General features: G+C 36.0%; 1 protein-coding gene across 1 annotated transcript in view; it reads left to right on the plus strand.

The window, feature by feature from the left end:
* Positions 1-16,412, plus strand: part of CDH2 (cadherin 2) — a 169,089-nt gene that overhangs the window by 141,965 nt on the left and 10,712 nt on the right. Inside the window, exons 7-14 of the mRNA XM_058177125.1 lie at positions 458-630; positions 3,658-3,795; positions 5,629-5,814; positions 8,805-9,061; positions 10,391-10,533; positions 12,369-12,602; positions 12,998-13,231; positions 16,049-16,188. Of these exons, the coding sequence (XP_058033108.1) occupies positions 458-630; positions 3,658-3,795; positions 5,629-5,814; positions 8,805-9,061; positions 10,391-10,533; positions 12,369-12,602; positions 12,998-13,231; positions 16,049-16,188 (1,505 nt within the window). The remainder of the gene's footprint in view (positions 1-457; positions 631-3,657; positions 3,796-5,628; positions 5,815-8,804; positions 9,062-10,390; positions 10,534-12,368; positions 12,603-12,997; positions 13,232-16,048; positions 16,189-16,412) is intronic.

The following is a 16,412-nucleotide window of genomic DNA, read 5'->3' on the forward strand; positions in this document are numbered from 1 at the left end:
AGCTGGGCAATCCCAGATCCGCCGACAAGAGGTTTTACCGCAGCGCCATCTTGCGCACGCGCAGAGCCTTTAATCATGCCAACATCTCTTAATTGCTTCAAAAATCTGCAGTTTAAATGGTCATTTTTATGGCCCTATATGTTGAATTAACAGGCATTGTCTTACTATATTATTGGGGTTCATTTTCTATAAGCTAAACAATCAAAGACGAAACAATTTAAACAATACTTTCGCTTTAGCAGTAGGTGAATTTTGGTATTTTATAAATTCATAAGTTTTTTTTCTTAACAATTCCTTATTAATTACAGGCCTTAGGGAAAATGCTTGAATTGAAGGACTATGATGTATTTTATTAGAGGAAGTAAACATTTAAACTAAGGTTGATGCTTCAAAGTGCCTTAATAAGATCCAAGTAAAGTGTTTGTTTAACTCAGACGATTATTGGATCTTTCATTAGGCACCTATGTGATGACTGTCACTGCTATTGATGCTGATGATCCCAACGTTTTAAATGGAATGCTGAGATACAGAATCTTGTCACAAGCTCCAAGCACCCCTTCTCCAAATATGTTTACAATCAACAATGAAACAGGTGACATTATCACAGTTGCAGCTGGACTTGACAGAGAGGTGAGAAGGCCTGGCATCACACATTTTAAATTTGTTTGTCTTAGATGAGTGGCTGATTATGAATCTATACTCGGAGGTTGAAAAAATAATTGAGATTTCATTTTCTCCTCTCCCTCTCTCCTTCACAATGTAGATACAGATATTTTAAACATACTTTTAGCTTCTTTCTGGCTTCTGCTTTCATCTTAGGATGTGCTTTCATATGATGGGCTTGACTCCTTTTTGGACCCTGTGATTCTCTGGAATCTCTCAGAATCATGTACTGATTTTGTGTAACAAATTACCCAAAATACAGTCCATCACTCTCACCATCCTTTTGTGTGCACGTATGGAAAACTAAAGAAATCATGTACAATAACTTTTATGTATTTTTATTAAAGAAACTACTATTGTATAGCTTAATGAGGAAAAAAAGTACCTATATCCCCATAACAAGCAGGACTATCTCCCCCAACCTCCATAAATGAGATCATGATTACCGTTCATCTCTCTTCACCCACAGACATAAAAAATAATCTTCAGAAGAGAAAAATTTGTAACTCATTACTGAACTTTTTCGTTCATTCATCAGTCATTTTGTATATCTGAAACCAATGACTCTGTGTGATAAATAATCATAAAAGCAATTAAAGTAGTTAAAACACAATACAAAAAATTATACAAATAGCAAGAGATATTGTAAGCTGTTGGTGTAAATATAACTAGGAAATAGAGCCTTTCAGGCAATTCGAGAACCTATGCCCAGGCACATAGCCAGGTCTGATAGGCCAACAGGTTCAGGACCATCCTAACACAGTTGAGCGTATCCAAAGGTATTTTACGAGAAGAATTCTCCACTCCTCCGAAACTAATAAAATACCTTATTCCACCAGACTTGATATCTTGGGTCTAGAAAACTTGGAACTTCGTCGCCTTCGACAAGATCTGGGTTTAGCGTATAAAATCATCCGTTGTAATGTCCTTCCTGTCAATGACTTTTTTAGTTTCAATAACAATATCACAAGAGCTACCAATAGATTTAAACTCAATATCAACCGCTCCAGTTTAGATTGCAGAAAACACGATTTCTGTAACAGAATTGTATATACTTGGAATGCATTACCTGACTCTGTAGTTTCTTCTCATAACCCCAAAGGCTTTATTCAAAAACTGTCCACGGTTGACCTCACCACTTTCCTAAGAGGACTCTAAGGGGCGTGCATAAGAGCACATATGTGCCTACCGTTCCTGTCCTACTGTTTCTTCCCCTATGTATATATATGTTTTTAGTACCTCGTTTCTCCTCATATATACGTTCATATATTATATAACCCTTTATGCAACGCTTGTATATATATATTGTTATATTGTTATGACGAATAAATAAATAAATAAAAATAAATAAATAAAACTCAGAAAGGAGGATTTTCCAGGTACAGAGATTATGATAGAAAAGGCATGTCTCCCAATCCCTGCCAGTTGACATTTCTTGGCTGATGGGACCTGGATTATGCCCATCCTGCCGGACTGGATTGGATAGGTAGAAGTAACTAGAAGAGCATAGTCCCTCAATTAACTCAGTCCCAAGTCATGAAGGGCTTTAAAAGTGATAACAAGCATCTTGAATTGCACCCAATTCTGTTAACCAATATAACCCATGGAGATGACGGGTATCAAATTCAATTGCGTCACGTGATGTATTATGAAGTTTTTTGCTTTTGTGGAGCTGGGGTGGGCGTGGCCTGTGCATGACACATCTGGACCACGGGCCACACGTTTGACAGGCCTATGATAGAATAATCAATTTAAACCTTTACATTTAAAAAAGTTAAAAAATTTTTTAAATAACTTGGTTTCCCTTAAACATAGATTCTCAGTGCAGCATTTTGAAAAATTTTCTCTGTATTAAAAAAAAGTAACATTTTTTATGTTACTTTAAGAAATGAAATACGTAAAAACATCATTATAAAGAGTTGATTCTCCAGGAATGGTATTTTTGTTTTAGCTATATCAATAAGCGATTCGTGGCCTTAACATTGTAAGCAACATCGAAAAGGTCTATCTTTATTACTTTTCTTCTAGGAAGATGGTGAACTTTAGATATTAATATCTCTATATCAGTCCAAAAAGTACTAGGATGCTTAATCCTATTTTTAAAATATTGGGGAAAAGAATATTTCTTTCATAACTGATAACGTCTCATACCAGAATACATTGCCAAGAAGTTGCAAGTAACTACATCATAAAATTAATTAATTTAAAATAATTAATGAAATGCATTAATTATTTTCAAACAATTTAATTCCTGAAGCAAGCAAATTCCTCTTCTTAGAAGAAGAATGTGTTCTTCTGCCTTTGGCTTCATTCCAACAGTGCTTTAAAAACAGACTTTCCCACCACCAAAGGCTCTTTTTTGACAAAGCAAAAAAAGAAGCTAGCTGTGCTGTTGACAAAGAAGAGCTATCTGGTTCCTAATGTTTAACATTAATGAAATAATTTTGTTTGGGGTTTCTCTTTTAGGGACTAGTTTCTGTTATCCTTGCCTCCACTGGTTTCCATAGCGATACAGAAAAGTTGTTGCCACCGTTACCCTCCAGTTCCCCTCACCACAAAGCCTTGGCATTTTGAATCATTTGCCAAGAATGTGCCCTCCCATGCTTAGTTCTTATGAGCCTTTTTTAAAAAAAAGATAATAAAACCCAACCTACTTTAGTTTTGACTGTTGCGTAGCATTTGTGTTTTTAAAAATGAAAAATATATATTTTAAAAAGTGTTCTTCAACTGATTATTGCTTGCTATTTAAAAAGCTACTCTTAAGATATCTACAAAACCAAGCAAGAAAACAGTTCTTTTGGAATTTAGTGTCGTTCATTCTTCTTGATTATTGCAAGTCCAAACTCAGTTTAAGTGATATTGATAGGAATGACCAATGTGATAAATTCACTGCATCATTAAAAAATTACTTTGTTGATATAACTATCCCCTTGGAATGCTGGGTTTATCTGTAACTGCTCTTATGTCATCTTGTGATGGTGCTTTTTTTTTTAGAAAGTACAACAGTATACATTAATCATTCAAGCTACAGATATGGAAGGAAATCCAACATACGGTCTTTCAAATACGGCAACTGCTATCATCACAGTGACAGATATCAATGACAATCCCCCAGAGTTCACCGCCATGATTGTAAGTATGCAGTAAAGAAAAGGGATATAGAATGCGGATAGTTCTTACTTGCCTGCCTAGTAAACTAAATGCACTGAATATGTTTCTGACAGGAGAACTTTAATTATTTAATTCCATATTTTCATCCTCTCTACATCAATGGAACCAAGCTGTATTAGCCATTCAGTGACTTTCTCTGACTTTAATAAGATAGTATTAACCATTATCGCACTATAATTTTGAATGAATATATAGATATAGATTATGTGTATGTGTGTGTGTATCAGAAACAACGTTACATACACGAAGAGTCACTGAATTAAATGTATGTATTGTTTACTGAAATAATTCATTGTATATTAAATGAATTTTTGTTTTCTCCTGGCTCTACTGACTTTTTGTGACGAAGGGTGATCTTCAGTCTGAAAAATGACTATGGATCAATGAATCAGAATTACTTACCACCTAGAGCACCAAATAAGGAAATGACAGATAAATTATATGTTTGCCTGATAAACAGAAGCAGATGTTTATTTATTTATTTTAGTTCTCTGTCTTGAGTTACAGTCCATTACACCTAGGAATTCTAGAATTGCAATCTTCCTTATCTGGCCAAGTTCAGAAAGCTGGTCTAGCTCATTAGAGTCAGAGAGATGTTACTTCTTTTAAAATACTAACTACTGTATTTTTTGGTGTATAAGATGCACTGGAGTATAAGACGCACCTTAATTTTGGGGGAGGAAAACAAGAAAAAAAGAATTCTGCCTCTGCCTACCAGCATCAGGATCAGCGGCATCCTCCCTTCCATTCGGATTTTGATAATGGGAGCGGCCTGGGGAAGCACGGAGGTCGGGACTTGCTTGGCAAAGCAGGTTCTGCGCAAGGGGGCAAAAGGCCACCCAAAAACACTGTTGCCTCAATCTCCGCTACCTCCCCAGTTCCAAAAAATGGGGTGTACAGAGGCAAAGAAAGAGCATCGCGTTTTTGGGCGGTTCCAGGCAGTAGAGATCACGGCAACAGTTTTCAGGTGGCAGCACCTTGCCTTACACCTCCTGCACAGCGCCCAGCAAGCCACCAGTTCTCCAGGCTGAGGCATCGGTCAGACATGGGTTGCTACAGCCGGATGAGTCATAATTATTTGAGCATGCCCCTTCCTCCTTCCTGTTAGGCCCAGTTTCGACTCAGTCGGCCTGAGAAAAACATCTCTAGCAGATCTGGGTTCCAGCCCATTTCTGTTCAATTCTTTCAGAGTCACTGTGAGTTTTTTGACCAAAAAAAATCTTTTTTGTAATGAGGAAACATACCAGTCTACCAGGCTTGCTTGCCTTTTTTGGGGAGCACACCGGTCTACCTTCTTTAAAAATAGAGGCACCGGTCTACTAATTGCTTTTTTATTTTTTATTTTTATTTTTATTTTTTTTTGGGGGGGGGAGCGCACCGGTCTACCTTCTTTAAAAATAGAGGCACCGGTCTACTAGCTGCCTACAGCACTGATCAGCTGTAGTCTGGCCCTTTGAAGCACCGCAGCAGATGCAAGACCGTTTTCATGAGGACGCGCAGCTGTGCAAAGTACAGAGGCTGACAACCTCCAAAGGGTGGGGGGCGACAGGTGGATGGGGCTACATTCGGTGTATAAGATGCACCCAGATTTTCACCCTCTTTTTGGGGATAAAAAGGGTGCATCTTATACACTGAAAAATATGGTAATATTCCCATGCACAGTATTTCTGAATGAAGATAATAATTTAGGAACATGGAGGATCTTCAGTGCTTCAACAGAGAAACAACATAATAATATTTCAGAAATATTAAATTGACATTTTTTACATAAGTATGTGTGATTTATATTTTTAGTTCTATGGCGAAGTTCCTGAAAACAGAGTGGATGTTATAGTAGCTAATTTAACTGTGACAGATAAAGATCAGCCACACACACCTGCTTGGAATGCAGTATACAGAATGACAAGTGGCGATCCCTCAGGCCGGTTTACCATTCTTACTGATCCAAATAGCAATGATGGGTTGGTAACTGTCGTGAAGGTATGTATTTGCCAAGTTAAGCATGAATAGATATTTGCTTTGTATGCGTAATTCAGAAAGGTAGTTTAGGATTGTTTCTATATGAAAGAAAGTGGCCAAATTGAAGTATCTCAAATCTACATATTAAGAAATCTATGTTTGTGTTGCACATTTTTTAAATTTGCAACAAATGGACTTTCAAAAAAAATTTGACCACAAAACCTATTAATTAAAAATTACAAAAACTCTAATCTAAAAAATGGCATCCATGGTTCTCTTCACTGAGTCACCATTTTTGTTTAGAAAAATGGCTATGGATAACCTTGTATTCAACCTTGATTTTTTTAATTTAATTTAAGTCGGGTGGCTATTAAGAAATAAGCACATAGCAAAACACATAGCTAGCAGCCAATTGTTGTCAATCAACAATTAACATAATATCACAGGCTCTGACAACCCAACTCTTATACTTAGACACCATCCACGTCTTCATAGCTTTGCACATGTCTTGCCTGATCAAGACCAATGTAATCTAGGGGATAACATTTCAAAGTGTAAGCACCACAAAGAAAAGACTCTTTTCCTGGGTTTTCACAGGAAGAAATTTCTTAACCAACAGAACCAGTAGTACCCCTCTCCTGCCAAATTTAATGGGAAAGGTAGAAGTGTTTGGGAACAGGCAAATATCCCAACTCAATGCTGGGAAGAGGTTTCTGGTGACCACCAGCATCTTGAGTTGAACATACTCAAGTAACCAGTTCTGCTCCCATAAGAGAGGTGTTACCCTGAAGAATGCTTATAACTGTTCACAGCACCACATTTTTGAACCAGCTACAATTCCCAGAGGCTCTTCAGGAGCAACGGAATGTAAAACACATTGCAGTAATCCACTTGAGAGTTGACTAAGGCATGATTGTATGCAGAGTCCTGGACTAGGAACAGATACTATTGGTATATAATATGAAGTTACGCAAAAAAGCTGTCCACAACTATCATTTGTTCTTGAAAAGGAAGACCTTCAAATTGTGCACTGCTTCGGCTTGAAATAGTACAGCCCAATTTGGATTAAAAGATAGAAAGTGCCAAGAGCCAGAGCCATGTGGTCATGCTAGGGTTGAATAGAAGCCTGTTCTTCCCCATTCAAACTCCCATAGTCTCCACACACCAAGAAACACCTCCACTGCATCAGTTAGTTGGTTTAGTGTGGAATTATAATGTGATATATCTTATATCTCATCCAACGGCTATAGATGTCATGGTACACTAGGGTTCCACTTAACATAATTTGAAAAACCTGAATTAGATCACGATATTTAATTTTATAAATGGCAGAATTCTGATTGAGAACAATAGATTTTAATCTATTTGTTGTTTTATGAGTCTGACTTGACTTGCAGTTGCTAAAATTAATTGCATTATGTGTAGCCAATTATGTTATTTAGGATCAAACTATATGTGCAAGCAGCAGATCAATTTGTTTTAAAATCTCCCCAATGAATATAAATCTGCAGGTACAAACATAATTGAAGAGAAAAGTAGTGGCATCATACTGAGAATTGGATCAATTATCTCTGCAATATGAACTTCCCATAGTCTCTTTCTTCCTTTTTCCCCTATTTGGGATCAGTGCTATTACCAAGCTTGCAATTGAAGTGAAAATGGATTTTAAGAGATAGATTTCAAAGTAGTCTCATGATGCCTCATTATGTTTTTAAAATCATTCTTATCATCAGTGCCAAACTTACATACATATCACATTTATGAAGATTGCCACATCACAAATATTCGGTACCTTAGTGGGAAGTTTTCATGTTCATTACTTTAGTTTGCAATAATAGATCCAGCCCTGAAGCATTCATAGAGTATGCCACAACTGTATTTTTAAGGTGATTCGGTTTATGCATATCCGGTAATGATAGGGAAAGAAACAATCCTTTGTGTTGTCATTCTTCATGACATGCAATTATTGCTCAATCCACGTTTCTAATTTAGTAAATTAAAAATGATAGATTTTATAGATATTTCAATCGCTTTCAGTACATATACTAGACTTCATTTCCTTGCATGAAATATCCCCAAGCACTCAATCAAAGCAAAATTAAACTATAGTTTCAGTATTGTAGAATGTTTCTTCATACTAGCATGAAGAGTAAGAGAATCACTTTTCATATTTCTAGATTATTTTGTTGTATATTTCCAAAAATATAACATTTTCATAAGAAGTATATGATGATGTACTTTATATTCATGCATAAATGAACCACTCAAACTAAAAGGGTCTGAAATGGAAAACAAAACAGAAAAGCTAAAATTGAACTAAATCTCTGTAAAGAGGACGAAATGAAAGGCTCAAAAGTATAATCTATTTGAAGCAGCTCAGTTTGCTTCAAATTAAACTCTTTTAGACCTGTCAGAATACAAGCAAGAAAAAAATGGAAGGTAAAACTGGATAAATAAATGTGGAAGAATTCCCCAAAGAAGCACTAAGCCCTTATTAGCTCTAATACAGTGTAATGATTCCTGAAGGGGTTATATTTTATTTGGTAAGCAATCCCTCACTCCATGAAAACGGTATCTGAATTTGACAACATAAATAGCTAAATGTGAATATGTTTGCAGTTCTTCACCTCAGGATACTACTAATAATCTTTTAAAAATTGATATACCGGTAGAAGTTGCCCTAACTACTGAGATATTGGAAATCATATGGAATAAAAAATGCAGATATTAGAAAAGTTTTTGATTTTTTTTCTTTTTTTTATGCTACTTCTTACTCTAGAGGGTAAGAAGCAACTTCAAAAATGAGGAGGCTGTGTTTGTATAATAGTAATAATAACAAGGCTTTCACATATAGTTTGTTCCTTCCTGTTGCAGATCTCTAAGATGTTCAAGAGACTTTAAATAAGTATTTCTGTAATATTACAACTTCTCTTATATGTTGCTATATTGTACTTAATTTTTTTGTGTAGCCTCTGACTAAAATAACTTATATTGTATTTTGCTTTTGCCAGCCTATTGATTTTGAGAGCAATAGGAAATTTGTACTGACCGTAGCTGCAGAAAACCAAGTGCCTTTGGCAAAAGGAATACAGCATCCTCCTCAGTCCACAGCCACTGTATCCATTACAGTTATTGATGTGAATGAAAGCCCAACTTTTGTCCCAGTCACAAAGCTTATACGTCAGGAGGAAGGGATTCTTCCTGGGGCTGTTTTAACATCATTCACAGCTCAGGATCCAGATCGTTACATGCAACAGACTACTTTAAGGTAACACATAACTGCCTTCACCCTTTGGTTGCCTATAAATAAATGACTCCCTCCTTTGCTCCTTTGCATGCAGGAATAATTGGAAGGTTGTTTTAAAAAGTGTTCTTCATCTGAATCTCTATGATTTAGATACATTTTATGCTTCTAGACATGCAGTGTTCTAGAAGTTAAAATTGTCTGGTGCAAGCAGATAACGTCATATCTACCACACAGTTTTGCCCAAATACTTTCTATTTTGTTTTTGAGTGAAATAGAATTAGTATTTTTATCCTCAAACTGATCATTCTTCTAGTTTTCAAAAAAATTCTACAATTCTTCCCAAATTCTACCTGTCTGTGTTTTGTACTAACTGAGTGAGTTTCTGCAACTGTTGTTCTCTTATTCTCAAAACTCTTCTTTCCTCTACAGCCTTCTTTCAGGGTAGCTCTATATCAGAGTTCCAGTCTGGCGTGGTCTATTACCTTAAATTCACCACCTTGCCCTTAGTCATTTAGACCCACATTTGCTGAGCTTTCTTGCCAGTTGATCTGAAGAACTGTGTGCAGTATAAAAATAGCTTCCTTTCCTCACTTTTCATAGGGACAGTCATTTCCTTTCCTTCCACCAATAATTTTGGCCTTCCATTTGAATTGAGAAATTGTCATTGTCCAACACTGGACTAGATCAGTGTAATGCAGCCTTTGGAAAAATTGTCCTGCCTTTCGCCATCAGACCCTCATTCATTAGCCTGTCTGTCTGTTTCTCTGTCTTCCTACGCTACCTTATAGCCTAGATTTTAGCTTCCTGTCTGTAAAAAGTATGTGATTAAAGTGTTTTTCATTGAATCGGTCTGGTTTAAATTTTAAGGACTTTCCAAATATTACTTGCAGAGTAGAATCCCCAAAGCAAGTAAAATTTTTATTTCTTTTTAAATGATTCTTGCTTAGAATTGAATTAAGAATGATGAAGACATTCCACTTTTCAAGTAATTTAATGAGACTACATCAAGTCATGCACTTTTTAATCATTGAGGTTTACTTTTCATCAGTGATGTAATTTTAATTTTCAACAGTTATGTAATGTTTACATGACAATGCTTTTAAATACTATACAATTTTAAGACATTGCATATGTCTAGGGATATCAAAAATATTATGTAACTGGGTGATATATAGCAAATATATAAATATGAAAAATTATTCAATAATACAAATTATTTTCCTTCTTGTAGCACATTCTGCAAAAAAACACTTCATGTACAATTTGTTTTCTGTGAGATCTTCCTGCTGATGATTTGTTTGACCAAATGCATCTAATGTTAATATAGTGCTTTATGTTTAATTTTTGCAGATATTCAAAACTTTCAGATCCAGCCAATTGGTTGAAGATTGATCCAATTAATGGTCAAATAACAACAACTAGTATTCTGGACAGAGAATCACCACATGTGAAAAATAATATGTATAATGCTACTTTCCTTGCCACCGACAGTGGTATGTGATTAATTTGAAAGGCCTGTCATTTGTATTTTTGAGTCCCATGAATATCATCAGCAAAACAAGGATATGAAATACTGATATAAATGCTATGTTATACTCATAATAAAGTAAAAGAGAATTTCTCTGGGTATAGGTATCATTATAGAAAGATTAGTACCTGAATAGGAGTTACTCTGTAACATTAATACTATTAGTAATTGGAAAGTAGAGAGCTAAGGGCCAGGATATCCTGGCACTGATCATTGACCTGGATACCAAGGACTTGCTGATGTTAGATTTTTCCCATTAAAAAAAAAATATGACTAAGATGAAATCCGCCCAGTCCCATGTGTTTGCTAGAAAAGATGCTGCTGCTCCAGTCTTGATTTCAGTTATAATAAGCACTTAAATTTTTTTGATTTATTGTAAGTTGTTTACAAATGGGTTGAACAACCTAATTTACTACTAACCCTCTTCCCAAAACACTATTTTCATGTGTAAAGTCTTCCTATGGAACTTTTGATTTTTATTACTATGTTCTTTGCCATTTGTCTGTCTCCTGTCTTTATATTATTTCTCTAGGAACATATGATTTCTCCTGTTAAGGTTATCAAATAACCAACATAATTTTATACTTAACATCAAAGAGCTGTACTTTGGGAACCTCATTCGGTTTATTTTTACCTCATTAGAATTTAGAGATACTAGAACATCTGGCAAACACCATGAGTCATTTTTTATGGAAATTAAAACAGAAAATATTCTTAAGGAAATAATTTTTTACTAAAGGTGAAGGATTCTTAAATACTATATCATGCAACAGTTAGATTTCAAAGACCTGGAATCCTTAAAAAGAACTGAACAATGGTTTCTTCAGGAGGAGATGAAAAGAAATAAAATGGCTGCCATGGTTCTACAATCAAAGCTCTCTCTCCTTTGTATATGCCTGATAAGTTGTGTGCCCATTCCAAAAGGATACACTAAAGCGTTGAATTCAGTGGTGCGATAGCCATGAGTTTTCATATAAATTGTAGATCCCGTGAATTCTAATGCTTCACTTTTTAGACATTCCTACCCAAAATTACCAATTTCTACATTCTGCTCTTGACGCTTATAAAACTTGCTCATTCTAAATGAAACAAAACTTCTTGGTTCTTGAAACAGTTTACAATTAAGTAATAAATCTATATAATTCTATTAGAAACCCAAGCATACTTTTTTCTGTATCTGCTTTGATACAGGTTTTTAATATAGCAATATCAGATAATCCAAATAAAATTTTAAACTATAAAATGAAGCCATTCTAAAATTTCATAGCATATGGCATCCTAATGAAATATATACCAGTATCATTCCCACTTGTTTCTACTTTGTAGTCAAAATATACTACATTGATGCTAATTTAAGGAAATGTGGTGATTTACTGTACAACTTGTATTATGGTCAGCTCTGATGCAGAGATTCCAACCTCATTAAGGCAATATCACTAAGTTGGCACAGAAAAAAAAAACAATGTCTTTACTCTGGAAATCCACATAAGCATCATAAAGTCAATTCAATATGAAGATACTATTCCACCTTCAGTCTGAATTTGAAGTTTTGTTCCTACCCTTTGTTCCTACCCAATGGAACATTTTTTCCATTGGAGTAAAAACTGCTGCAGAGATTTTCTTCGTCTCAGTTTCAGCTGCATTTTTATGTTCAGAAAAGAACACTTTGTAGTCAGAAAAAGATGTTATTTAGTTTGTACATTTTTCTGTTAGTATGTTTGTTTCTTGTAGTATGTTCAGTAAGAATAACAATCCCTTTTTAATGGAAAGGATACTTATTTTGTGTTTGTGTTCTTAAAGGAATCCCATTAATGAGTGGAACTGGTACCCTTCAGATCTATCTGCTTGACATCAATGATAATGCTCCTCGAGTGGATCCTCAAGAAGCTACAACATGTGAAACACTACAGCCCAACGCAACAAATATCACAGCAATAGATGACGATATTGATCCAAATGCTGGACCATTTGCATTTGAGTTGCCAAATTCTCCTCCCAGTGTTAAGAAAAATTGGACTATTATTCGCATTAGTGGTAATATACATTCCTTTTTATAACAATTTTTGTGTTTGTTTTGTAATAGTAGTCCTTATTAATTTTTATTTCTAATATCTTAAAATGATTATAACAATATAATAGTCAGTTGAATTAAATGCAATATTAGGGGACTCAGCTTTCCTAATCTTGGGGTTTTTCTATTACAGAAATATGTCCATGGAATTAGATGATCTGATTCTAAGAGCTGGAATCAGCTCCTCATAGGCCTTTATAAGCTTTAGAAGAAAATTCAAACAAACTTTTCACATTTGATGGAAGCTCACCAATAAATAACTTAACTATTTCAGAAAGAGATTCTAAAGCAGATGTTTTCTGGTTACTTTGATTAATACAACAAACTACATTTGTCTAGGTTTCTTTTCTTTTTTCAGGTGACCGTGCCCAATTGGCTTTAAAGATCAGGTTCTTGGAGGCTGGAATATATGATGTTCCAATAATAATAACAGATTCTGGAAATCCTCCCAAGTCTAGCACTTCTATTCTGAAGGTGAAAGTTTGTCAGTGTGATTTAAATGGAGACTGTACAGATGCTGACAGGATTGTTGGTGCAGGACTAGGCACAGGTGCCATCATTGCAATTCTTCTCTGCATCATCATACTACTTGGTAAATATTTTAATTATTTTAGTGGTGATTGGGTGATTTTAGCCATTACATGTGCTAAAAATGATAAAGATTGGTTTGCTATGGTGTAGATTCTTTATACGTAGATGGGACATAAACAGTTTATTTGAGAATATATAATAGTCAATGTTCCTGCTAAAAGTTGCGGTTTCTTTCTTATGGACATATTCTGAAAAGATCTTCTAAATTTTAGAGCAAGTATTCTTAATATCTTTTTGAAGGGGATGGGGAGAGAGGGAGAGGGAGACATTTTTCTCACTTCTATGGGAGATAATCTCAGGTCCCCTACCAGTGGCCTGGTAGTTTGAGGTTCTTCTAGACAAAGTGTTCCAATGTTGTTCCTGGGATCTGTTAGAGCAGCGGTTCTCAACCTGTGGGTCGCGACCTCGTTGGGGGTCGAATGACGATTTGCCAGGGGTCGCCTAAGAAATATGAGAAATATACTTGCGAGTCGAAGAATTGCGAATTCGACTTCAGGCGCGATGAATTAAAAAAGAGAGAAATCTTTGCTCTGATGTTTCCCTCTCAAGCCAGCTGCAATCACTCCCAATCGCTAGCCTAATCTGGCTTCAGGCATGATAAACTTAATAGGGGAGGAGTCTCCGCTTTAATGCCTCAGTCCTCAAGGCAATCACAAGTAGCTCAGATCGCTAGCCAATACAGCTTCAGGCGCGATAAATTCAAAAAAACAGTTTGCTGCTTTTCCCCCTCTTCTGCGGCTGCTGAGGCGCGCTGAGATTGCTGCCTAAAAAAGAATAATTTTATGGTTGGGGTCGCCACATCGTGGAGAATTGTATTAAAGGGGTCGCAGCACTATAACGGTTGAGAACCACTGTGTTAGAGCCACTTTTCCAGCTTACCACCACTAGAACCACTTAGGCCTTTACTTTCCCCATCCTCTATAATTTCTCCTTCAGGCCCAGTTCTTCATATTTTTCATACATACTTCTTCCTGGCATGGCTGTCACTTGGCACCACTACATTTATCATCATTGTGTCTTCTGGTCTTTGCCACCATGATGTTTGTTTGTTTGTTTGCTGGCCAATACCTCCATATATATCTGGATCTGAAAGTCCTACAGTACCTTAGCTCTATTATTCTCCACAACCTATGTGAAATCTCTTGTCTGGACAGGAGTGTCTAGCTTAAACACTGTTCATATGTTTCTGTACACAGCACTTGGTTGTATACTGTATCTTACACCCTGCCAGTATGTATTGGACTGTCTGAGACTTCTCTGCAGTCTGCACCTTGGGGTTTTTCTAGTCTGGTAAAACCCCTGTTTTTATGGAACTTGGGCTTAGTATCAATTCTTGTGCTACTGTGATCAATTCCTCAGTGCTGTCTTTTTGTTCATTGCTTTTCAGCCACTGATAGGATTTCTAATGTCAACCAGCAGGCTATCTGTCAGTGATACATCCCATGTAGGATCTTGTCTTGCCATGGCTTGATCTTCCTTCCATGTATTCTGTTGCCTCAGGCATTCTCTCAGCAGTTCATCTTTTGGTGCCATCTCACTGTGTGTGTGTGTGTGCGCGCGCGCGCACGCACATGCACATATGAGGGGAGAGAGAGATGTTTAAAGGTTGTAAACTAAGGACAGTAAAAGTGATCCAGTAAAACAACAGCAGGAAACTTATATCATGCATTATAAATGCTTAGCAATTATCAGATATTTTTCTTCTTCCATTTATAAGTATAAAAGTCATGCTAAAAGAACAATGGTAAACAGCTAGCTTTTGAACCGTAAGTTTCAGACAAGATAAAGAGACATGGTCTTTGTTACAAACTGAGCTCCAAAAGTGGTTTGACGTTCTGTATTGTTTCATCCTACTGTTATTGTTTCCCTCCCTACTGCCATTGATGTTCTGTTTTATACATCATTACATAAAGAAATTAGAAAGCTAGTGTGTCACTGACCTCAAATTTATGTAATACGTGTTATGGCTGTGTTAAGCATTCATGACACACAAGTCAGAACACACCTTCTCAAGCACTAAAACTGGCAAGTCTTTTCAAGGCTTGCGTGAGAGCTTCAGAAAGTACTCTGACTGCCTCTGCGTACCTATGTATGTACATTTTGCTCTTTCAAATGCACTCATTTATCTAATTACAATTTACTGTAGTTTACAGCTCTGAGAATAGCAGTTACCAAAACATTGAACCTATGCAAAGTGCCCTGCTTTCACCAGAAACAAGCCTACTCCCCCTTGACACTGAAAAAGCAGAAGAAACGCACTAGATTTTGCTCCATAGATCACTTAAATATAACTCGCTCATTTGAAAGCATAATTCTTGTGCCGAAACCCTAATTTTCCTTCTAAAAAATTCTAGTAGTCCGAGTTTTTAGATTCTCCTTCCTTAGATTAATTGTTTCATGTCTACATTGTAAGCAGGGAAATCTACAGCAACTAGTTGATTATATTGTATATCTGCTGTATCTCTTCATTTATTTAGTGTATGGCTGCTATGGCTCCTGAACTGATTTGATACATACAGTGATTTTTTTTTCTGAAGGAATTCTAACCAATTGAACCTCCCCGAGATTACATTTTCTTACAGCTTTTTTAATGTTATCTTTTTGATGGATCACGTTCAGAATTCTCCGAGTCCTATACATCCTATATAGTATAAGGGAATGTATTAGAAGGAATTTACTGCTTCTTTCCTTTAAGTTGCAAGTTGAAGCAGATAAATTCCTGGACAGATAAGTACTGAAGGTGTTTATTTCTTGTATTTTTAAAAATAGCAATATAAGAAGCAAATAAACCTCTCGCTTTCTTCTGCACTTCATCTAGTTCTAGTTCTAATGTTTGTGGTTTGGATGAAACGCCGTGATAAAGAACGTCAGGCCAAGCAGTTACTCATAGATCCAGAAGATGATGTGAGAGACAACATTCTCAAATATGACGAAGAAGGTGGTGGAGAAGAAGATCAGGTAAGATTATGTGTTCATAATTAAATACTTATACTGTACTATACCGTGCTACATTGTACTGTAGTCATTATAAGACATCAAGCAAAAAACCCACAAGAGACCATGAGTTCTTCTCTCACTTTAGGCAAAGCTAACTGGGTGACATTTGGCCAGTCATTTTCTCTTAGCCCTTGAAAGGAAGCAATGGCAAACCACTTCTGAAAAATCTTGCCAAGAAAACTCCA

Source organism: Ahaetulla prasina, chromosome 3 (assembly GCF_028640845.1).
Source record: "Ahaetulla prasina isolate Xishuangbanna chromosome 3, ASM2864084v1, whole genome shotgun sequence".
In the NCBI taxonomy this organism is placed as follows: Eukaryota; Metazoa; Chordata; class Lepidosauria; order Squamata; family Colubridae; genus Ahaetulla; species Ahaetulla prasina.